Raw genomic sequence first — 10,902 nt, 5'->3', positions numbered from 1 at the left:
TCGTCCCTGAAGAACCCTTTTCAAAATTCAATTATTTCTAAAAATTCACGCTACAATGTTTTTAACATTCAATTATAATTTAAAATTTGAAGTGAAATTAATTTTTTTAATCAATTTTTATTAGAAAATTTCCCGAGAATTCAATTATTTAAATACAAAAATAAATAATTTATTCAGTAATATTGGATATTATTTAAAATTGAATTTTTATGAAGAATTTTATCAAAATTTTTAATGATAATTGAATTCTTTCGGCGTATTAAAAAAGATTGTAAGATTAAATGCAATTTTCTATTTTATTCAAATTTTTTTTTAATAATTGAATTTTTCAGAATTTTTAAAAACTTTTTAAAAATAATTAAATTCCATGTAGAAATTTCATTTAAAAAATTAAAAATAATTGAAATCTGATAAAGAATTTAAAAAAAAATTTTTAGATAATTGAATTTTTGTAAAAATGTTTATTTCTTAAAAAACATTGAATTCTTGGGAAGAATTTTATTAAAATTTCTTAAATAATTGATAATTGCTTAGAAGAATTTTATTTTTTACGAAAATAATTGAATTGTTTCGAAGAGTTTTATAAAAATTTTTGACAATAATTGTATTTCTAGAAAAATTGTTGTATTTTACGAAGATAATTGTATTCTATGACCGATTTTATTATAATTTTTCAAATTTATAAAACATTTTATAAAAATTTTTAAAAATAATTGATTTCTCAAGAAAAAAAAAATTTATTTCTAGCGAAGAACTTTATTCAAATTCTTTTAAATAATTGAATTCCCATAGAAAATGTATTATTTATGAAAATAATTAAATTTCATTTAAAAAAATTGAAAATAATTGAAATCTGACAAAGAATTAAAAAAAAATTTATTTTAAATAATTGAATTCCTGTAAAAATGTTTATTTTAAAAAGAAAAATTGAATTCTTAGGAAGAATTTTATTATAATTTCTTAAATAATTGAATTGCTTCGCAAAATTTTATTTTTTACGAAAATAATAAAATAAAATTGTTGTATTTTATGAAGATAATTGTATTTTATGACCGATTTTATTATAATTTTTCAAATTTATAAAGCATTAAAAAAAATTTTTTTTTAATAATTGAATTCTTAAGAAAGAAAATAATTTATTTCTATCGAAGAACTTTAGGTATTCAAATTCTTTTAAATAATTGAATTCTTAAGAAAGAAAATAATTTATTTCTATCGAAGAACTTTAGGTATTCAAATTCTTTTAAATAATTGAATTCCCATAAAAATGTATTATTTGTGAAAATAATTAAATTCCATGTAGAAATTTCATTTAAAAAATTGAAAATAATTGAAATCTGATAAAAAATTTTAAAAAAGATTTTTAGATAATTGAATTTCTGTAAAAATGTTTTTTTTTAAAACATTGAATTCTTGGGAAGAATTTTATTAAAATTTATTAAATAATTGATAATTGCTTAGAAGAATTTTTTTTTACGAAAATAATTGAATTGTTTCAAAAAGTTTTACAAACATTTTTGACAATAATTTTATTTCTAGAAAATATGTTGTATTTTACGAAAATAATTGTATTCTATGACCGATTTTATTATAATTTTTCAAATTTATAAAACATCTTATAAAAATTTTTAAAAAATAATTAAATTCTCAAGAAAGAAAATAATTTATTTCTAGCAAAGAATTTTATTCAAATTCTTTTAAATAATTGAATTCCCATAAAAAAATGTATTATTTGTAAAAATAATTGTATTCTTAAGAAGAAATGTATTGAAAACAATTGAATTGTATAGGAAAATTTTATTAAAATTGCAATTTAATGAACTAAATCTTGCAAAAAATTTTGTCAACATTTTTTTTAAATAATAGAATTATTAAGAGAATTTTATTTAAATTTTTTGAAATAATTGAATTTCTCAGATTATTTTTTTTTAATTTTCTTTATATATTTGAATTCTTTCGAGAAACTTGATTAAAAAATTTATAATAATTGAATTGATGCGAAGAAATTTATCAAAGAAATTGGTAAGTAATTGAATTCCTGTTAAATTTTTATACTTATTAATCGGGGGTTTTTGATGTCGATGATTATGAATTTGAGGTTAGATTAATAGATTTAAAAAATTTAAAATGGCGGATCCAATATGGCGACCAAAAAAATTTGCAAAATCATCAGAATCGCAACAACAGGGGAAGTTTCAACCCTTAAATCGTCTTCTTTGTCGATAACAGAAAATTTAGGGATTTTCGGGGCCGTTGTTTACGAATTGTAGTCGAATTCTTGAAATTGAAAATGGCGGATCCAATATGGCGGCTACTTTTCGTAAATTTATTCAATTTATGTATGTTTATTTATAGAAACTTCGATCTAACTATACAATTCGACTAACGTATCAATATCTTCTGTTGTAGAGCAGATTTAATAGTTCACATATTTTGAATGAAAAAATAAAAATCAATTCTCGTTTTTTATTAATTATCTTGCCTGTCCTATTCTATAAGTACTTTTTCATTAAGGGCATGTCAAAGTCGTTCTACTTTTTCCATTGACGTACTATATATATGCAAAAAGCAAAATGACTTTGACATGCCCTTAAGTGATTGAAATAGAACTAAATAATAAATCATAAATAAATTTAAAAAAATCACTTTAAGTTTGTGAACTCTTTTTCGTCATTTTTTTGATTTGGAAAAATTCAATTTCCTGCATTAGCGAATAAATATGCGGGAAGCGAAGGAAATTCTGATTTATGCAACTAAAAAAGGGTTGGTAATAATCTATTAGAGAAAATGATTTGATTTATAAGGGAAAATTCTGTTGAATGAAAAATCAAATTATAAAAAATTGGAGATTTAATTATCTTACACATCAGTTGAAATAAAAATTTCCCTTTAGAATAATTTTGTTAATTTACAATTTAATTTAAAAAAAAAAAAAATATTGAATATAAATTGAATATGCAATTTTTATGTCCTGCAGTTCATTTTAAAGCACTTGTTAAAGAATTAAAGGATGTGTAAAAAAAATAACCTGAAGCGTGAGTTGAATGAAATAGACTTTATAATTTATTCGATCGTCTTTTATTTATTTATGTATTTATTTTTTTTATTAACATTTATAATTTCTTTGAAAGTGTCGACACCTAGAAATCAAACGATGAAATTCAAATGTTGTCGGTAAAGAAGCGTTCCTATTTAGAATGTGTTTGTCTCTTATCATACTGGATTTTAGTTGTTAAATATATCTGTTTTTTGATAAATTCGCAAGTATCCCACAAGATGGCTGCAATTTGCATGTATTTAAATTTTTTTATTTTCAATTAAAAGTTATCGAATTCTTTCTTCAATTTTAATATTATAATTGCGGGAAAATAATTGATGTCCAAAATTATAATTTTACTATGAAAATATTTTAAGTATTTTATTTTTCTGTTCCAGTTGCCAGATTTGGACAATTTAGATGAAAAGGTGAGTGAAAAACGATTTCTTTTATTCAAATAAATTATTTTATTGCACTTTCTTGTAATTTTTATTTTGTCTGACGTAAATTTTAGACATAGTTGAGTTTTGAAATCCTATCGTCAATTTCATTATTATGGACTAAAATATGGTCTGTTTTTCCTTATTAAAATTTTAAATAAAAATGATTTGCATGTGTCGTTGAACTTGAAAGGCGAGATATAAAAAGAAGTAATGTTTTAAATTAAAAAAATTGCAAATAATTTTCTTTTTAATTGAAATTTTTTCGAAAAACTAAATAATCTAAAATTTTCAATAGTCTAAAAGTTTTATTAATTTGAAAAATAAGAGGGTCAAAAATGGAAAATTTTGAAATCTACAAGTAGGCAATTATTCATAAAAATTGCTGTGGGTAAATAAATTTTTTTTTTTTGAGAACATTTGTTCTGGTAGAATATTTTTTGTCAATGAAATATTTTAATGGTAATATTTCACATTTATTGTAGAACACGTAACATAATTTTAAATGTTGCGTACCTAATTATAATGAACGTGTAGGGAAAAAGTGACTTTTTATTCCGTACAGTAAAGCGTATATATAGTTTAAAATTTATTACCTCTTTTCGTTTTTAAGAAAAAGTAGAAGAAGAAAAAACTCGCACACTAAAGTTTATCATTTCAGACCTTGTGTGTGGTCGGTAAGATTAGCTTTTAAAAAAAAATTTTCATACATAAGGACAGATGAAACTTCGAGGTTAAACTAATATCTCGTATATTAAGATCAAGATGAACCTTGAAAGCTTGATCTTTAGCTAAACTAAAACTAAATTGATAAGAATTAATAAGAATTAAAGTGATTATAATTAATGTCTTTTCATAATTATGTCTATTCTTTTGTTTTTAAATTTTTTGCACACTATAACAAATAATTTAATATTATCAAATGGTGCGTGTAAAAAGAAGAAAAACAAACGAAAATTTCTGACTTTCTTTTTTATCAAATAGTTGATATTTTAGAATATTATTTACTTTTTTCAATTTTATGAAAACATTATGTTTAAAATTTATGCAGATTAAAAATTATTTTTTGAATACAAATAACGTTTTTAAAAAAAAAAAAATTTTTTTCGATAAGATCATTTAATGTTTGTACTCGATCGCACACGTAATTTGTATAGTTGGAGACATACAGTCTACTTCTACAAACATTCCGTGAAATTCAGTGCACGAACTTTGAATAATTTAGACAAAAATAAAGTTAAATTGATAAGAATGTGTTTATATAGATGTATATAGTAATTTTCACAAAGATATCAGACAAATTGTTTAGAGTGAATCCATTTGCAAAAAAAAAAAAAAAAACGATGACTAAGTACGTTTTAATTAAATTTTTCAACCAAGAAAAAAATCCATTTAAGGAGTTTATTTATAATTTTCAGATTATTTTTTCTTCGTATTCTTTTGATAACACTTTGAAGAATTTTTTACCATTTTAATTTAAATAAATTTTCACTTTTGACTGAAAGTTGAGAATTTTTAATTTATAATTTTTCTTCTTTCTTTTTTAAGGCTCGAATAAAAATAAGACATAATATTTTCATATTTTTCCCTCGAGAAGTAATTTATGATTGAAAACAGTTTTACTAATATTAAAAATTATTATTATATTTAATTAAAAATTATATATTTTATAAAAATTTTAACTTTTGAAAAAGATATTTTTAGAAAAAATGACATATTTAAATTATGTTAAAATTCTGAAAATTCTACTAAAGTTTAAGAATAATTTCTTATTGTTGAGATAATAAGGGTGTAGAACTGGGTTAATTTGAAATTTTAATTATTTTGAGTTTTAATAATTAATAATTTAATTTAGATACAACATGCAATGTGCTTGAATGACATAGATATATGTATGCGAAGCACGCGCTTCAGCTTCACGATATCAATTCTTAAGAGGCTTAGTTTATCATATAAATATTTAAGAATATATACACATATAGAATATTTCTTTGATAAAAATTAATTAAATGCTGACGTTTCCTTATAAATGATTGAGGTTCTTTAAAGGAAAAAAATATACTTTTTTTTTAATTTTAACTTTATTTATAAGTGGAAAAAAGGTAATGCCTAGATATGAAAACGACTTTTACGTTCTTAAGAGGAGTTTTGAAAAACATTGATATGTAAGCAGTTCTAGATTCCAAAAATAAAATTTTCTCCTTGTACTCTAACAGAAAACACTTTGAATTTTCTCCATTTTATTTATGTTAGAAAAAATACACTATGTAATGTTTTGATTTAACTTCAAAGATATCGGATTTCTAGAGTATAAAATTCTATACATATATCTGAATTTCAATTTCAAATATTATGTAAACTTTGAAATCTTATTTTTAATAAAATTTGCTACTATCATCAATTTGGTAAAAAAAAAGATAATATTGAAAATAATCAATTTTCTTTTAATTTTGCGAGAAATGTTCCTTTAGTAGGATCCATTTAGATAAATGTCTCAATTGGTAGCACTGGTAAAAATTTCACTAAAACTTAATAAAATTGATCTTATGTTCTTTTTGGCAATCAATCTTTTTTTTTGGTACAAAAAGATATTTATCAATTTTTAAAGTAGAAAATGGCTTTACATTAAGTTTTATCGATTAAATATAACTAAAATCCTTCTTTAAAATATCGATTATTTTTAATAATTGTCGAAAAAGTTCATTGACAATTTTCAAATCCATTTGTTTACAATATTCAATTTGATGAAATTTCAATTATTCTTCAATTAAATAAATATTAGAAACTAAAAATTTTAAATAATATAAAAAAAATTCAATTAAACCTTTTAAAAAAAAAATTAATTTCAAAATTCAATTATTTTTAAAAATTCACACTATATTGCTTTTAATATTCAATTATCTAAAATTTTAACTGAAATTAATTTTTACATCAATTTTCATTAAAAAATTCTACTAGAATTCAATTATTTAAATAAAAATAAAATGAAAATAAATAAATTATTGAATAATTGAATGTTTCTTCAAATTCAATTCCCATAAAAAATTGTTATCAACAAATTTTCAAATAATTCAATTCTATCAACGAATTATAATAAAATTATTTAGAATAATTAAATTTTTCGAGAAATTCGATTAAAATTGTATTAAAAATAATTGAAATTCTGCAATGAGTTTTATTATTTGTAAAAATAATTGAATCCCTAAGAAGAATTTTATTACTTTTGAACAATATTTAATTTTTGTGAATTTTTTAAAATTAAAACACATGATTTTTTAATAATTTTTGAAAAAATTCTTTAAAAATTTTCAATTTCATTTGTTTACAATTCAATTTTAGGAAATTTCAATTATTCATTAATTCTTCAATTAAATATTATATTAAAAAAAAACTGTAAATAATTTCAAAAAAATCCGCAATTAAAGTTTCTCAAAAAAATTAATTCCACAGAATTGTTAGTTAAAAATATAAAAATTTCAAATTTTCAAAGGTTTTAATTTGAAACCTTTTCAAAATTCGATTATTTCTAAAAATTTACGCTCTAATGCTTTTAAAATATTCAATTATATTCTAAAATTATGTTTTTTATTATTGAATTCTCATAAAGAATTTTATCTATAAATTTTTATATAATTGAATTCTTTTGACGAATTTTAATAAAATTTTTAAGAATTTATTCGAGGAATTAGATTAAAATATTGTATAAAAAATAATTGGAATTCTGCAATGAGTTTTATTATCTATGAAAATAATTGAATTTCTAAAAAGAATTTTATTATTTACGAAAATAATTGAATCCTCGTAAAAATTTTAATTTGTTGAGTAATAAGAAGGCCTAGATACGGTTCTTATTACTCAACTAATTAATTAATACGGTCAGACAAAAATTAAAATTCCATAAAAATAAAAATTTTAATATTTATGAAAATAATTGAATGATTGTTCTTTTTTTTTATTCAATTCTTTTGGAAAATTTTATGAAAATAGTAAATATTGGAAATTATTGAATTGAAATTTTTTAAAAATAATTTAATTTCAGAGAAGAATTTTATTATTTATGAAAATTAAAATTTTGACGAGAATTTAAAAAAATTTTTGAACATAATTGAATTTCTGCAAAGAATTTTATTAATTTTGAAAATAATTGAACTTCTGGAATCATTTATAATTTCTCTAAAATAATTATTCAAATTATATCGTACAATTTACGAACTTTTCATCCTTTTTGAATCAAATTGCGGACTTTATAGACATTTTCCTAAAAAAAAACTTACTTTCACGGACTTCACAAATACTCAAAGAAACATTCTTTTAAAATTTGAAGACAATTTTTATTTAAAAAAATTAACTCTTTCAAAAAAAAAATTTTATCGAATATTGTTGAATTTATAAAAATTAAGGTGAAATAAATGATAAAGTAATAAATATTGAAATTGAATTTCAAATTTATTGAAAAATGCGTGTATAAAAATAATTTAAATTTAAAACAATGTTATTGGTTTTTTGAAAAATAACCGGGTAGTGTGCCAAAAAAGACATCAACCCAAATCGTTGAGAGTTGAAAGACATTTATTGCTGAAGCGTGGTAAGAATGTTGATTTTTAGACCATCAACTAAACATAAAATAGGAGAAATATACGATTTAAGTGTATTCTAAACAATAGTTGACCTCTTTTGTAATTTTGTTACGACTATTAAACTTGGTCAGAATTAGAACGTAAAATTTTAAATACCCAAGTTTTATATTTAAATAAAAATTATTCTTATTATATTCAATATTAAATATTTAAATTTAATATTTCTAATTATTGAAATTCTAAAGTCATATTCTTTTAAATATAATAATAAATTTAATTTTAGTGTTTAAAAATTGAAAATTTCGAAAAAATTCCATTTTTTTGTTGACTGATTCTATTTACTCTGTATTTGTTACTGTATTTTTGAAGAAAAATATAACGGTTTAATGGGTCATCATTTAAAATGTTTTTTAAAATATTCACTGTTAACTGATCTCACTGGTTTTAAGTTTAGATAAATTGTATTTTTAAAGATGGGTTAAATAATCAAAATTGATTCTCATGTCCCGTAAAACATTGCAACAGAAGGTCGTTGAAAAATTAATTTTTTTTTTCAATTTGTCCGTTTTACCAATGTATATAACATAATGTTTCTCTTCAGATAAAAATCAGTAATGTTTGTGCCTGCAGAATCGATAACGTAAAGTTTAAGCATTAAAAAAAGAGAGTTAATTTTAAATGTGGAAAAGGAATTTTCGTTTGTTGAGAAATTATTACCAGAATAATTAATGTTATCGCATTGTTTAAAGTTATTTAAATATTATTTTCTTAATCCTAAAATTAATTTCGGCTAAATGTTATAAAATACCAAAGAACCTGCGACAAGAAGTGTGTTAATAAAATAAAATTAAAAATTTGATGCAAAATTGGTAAGTTTTTAAAAATTTTAATTTCACCTACGTCTGTACGTTTTGGATTCATCAAATCTTTTTGAACAATCTGTTGCTTTTGTACGTATTTTCATTGTATCTAAAGAGAATATTTTAGGACAAATACAATAATTTGAGAAGCACTTTTCGACGAAAAGCGATTTCTTAATAGAACTGTTTTTAAAATGAAGATGTCTGATGAGTCTTATTTTATTTAGCCCAAAGGCAAAGTTACAACCCTCGTTTGCATAATATTAGGTTTAAAATTATTTTTAGGCGTTAAATTTGAATAATTGTAGTGTTACCTTTTTATATGTGCAATTTGCCTATATATCATTTATTATATGGCGTGCTTTATGTTTCTTGAAATGTTATTCTATTCGTTTTGCGAACATAATAATCATATTGTAAAGTTATATATTTTCAAGAAAATGATCACTCGGTTATATACAAATACATAGTTGGTGCTTTCGATATGTGTATGGATGAGCAATACATGCTTGCCTTCATCCGTATATGGTAGCTCTTGGTAAACAACAGTGGTTGCCAAATCGCGGCTGCTATTAATAAATTTGTATATCATTTACGCAACAAAAAGCTCAACACCTTTTTTAAATTCACACTTGGCAAAAATATGCGCACATATATATGAATTTTTTTTACTGATAATTCTCATTTTTTTTTTTGGAGATAATCTTCCATTTTACTTTTGTCATCTTCATCCTTTTTTTTAATTCTTATAATAATTATTTCGACACTTGACCTAATTGTGAACCCATTTGACATAATTGTCACTTGACAATCTATCTTATTGTCAGGTTACTAAAATATTCTCCAAGTATCAAGTTTAATGTCAATCCTATTAATTTTTTTATTTTTGGATCCACCATTATGAATTTTGAATTTTTGACTTCAGATTCGAATTTAGCGACCCCAAAAACCCCCGAGTAAAAAATTGCAAGTCAAAACTATTGATTTGTAATTTTTTTCGTCCGCCATATTGGATCCGCCATTTTGAATTTTGACTATAGAACTCAAATTTCTGCTAAATCGATATTTCGCTAAATTGATTTACCTTGATATCCAATTGCTAACTGATTAAATTCCTATTTAACTATTTTGCCACTAATTTAAATCTTCATTTGACCTAATTTTCACTTTATTAAATTGATACCAAGTTTAAATGTTGCTAAAACAAAGTCACTCAAAATTTTATGTTGACTGTTACGTCTAAACTAACCACATTTTATTTTCCCCGATTTAATTTAATTATGTTAATAAAATTAATATTGGGACGGGGTTTGTGAATAAGGCAAGAATTATTCTGCCTGAAATTTATTAGTGAAAAATATAATGACAAATATTTTTTTTAATAATAATGAGAAAATGGAAACACTAGACCCTTTAATGCTTAGAGAAAAGATGACTATGAGTTGGTTTTCTTTTATTACTTTTGGGCGCTAGTTCTTGTTTCCCTTTTGGCACAGCAGGAGGTTGGTTGACGTTGTCCTCACAGAGACAATGACTTTTTGTTTGGTGTTGATATTTTCTAAACCATCCTGCCATTTCACCGAATGACGATTTGACTAAATTGAAATTTAAACATTAAATTAATTAAGATATTGATTTCATTTCAAAATTTGTCGATAACAAGTATGTCATAAGTACGAAAAGCAAATTGTAAACATATTTTTTTCTTAAATATATAAATTAACTGATCAGACTTGTTGTTTTCAAAAATGACACTGTGGAAATTTAAGATGAATAAGAGAATTTTTTTTCGTATCAAATTGCTACGTCTCACCTCTTAAATATGAAATATCGTGTGGTTATTTACAATAAGATTTTTTTTATTTACGTAGCCGTGTTGAATGGCAAATATATGGAATAATCAATTTGTAAGTAAATATTTATTTGGGCCATCGACTCAACGACGAATGATATTTGCATCCAGAAGAATAAGAAAATATGCTAATTTT

General features: G+C 21.9%; 1 protein-coding gene across 2 annotated transcripts in view; it reads left to right on the top strand.

Annotated features, from left to right (window-relative positions):
- The window catches only part of LOC122509246 (sestrin-1), a 207,381-nt gene that overhangs the window by 80,371 nt on the left and 116,108 nt on the right, over positions 1–10,902 (top strand). For both annotated transcript variants that reach the window (XM_043623172.1, XM_043623171.1), the window contains exon 5: positions 3,436–3,465. In XM_043623172.1, coding sequence (XP_043479107.1) covers positions 3,436–3,465 — 30 coding nt within the window. The remainder of the gene's footprint in view (positions 1–3,435; positions 3,466–10,902) is intronic.

The sequence above is a fragment of the Leptopilina heterotoma genome, unplaced genomic scaffold (assembly GCF_015476425.1).
Source record: "Leptopilina heterotoma isolate Lh14 unplaced genomic scaffold, ASM1547642v1 Lhet_6, whole genome shotgun sequence".
Lineage (NCBI taxonomy): Eukaryota > Metazoa > Arthropoda > Insecta > Hymenoptera > Figitidae > Leptopilina > Leptopilina heterotoma.
The sequence above is the reverse complement of the archived record's forward strand: the minus strand, read 5'-3'. Positions and strand labels throughout refer to the sequence as shown.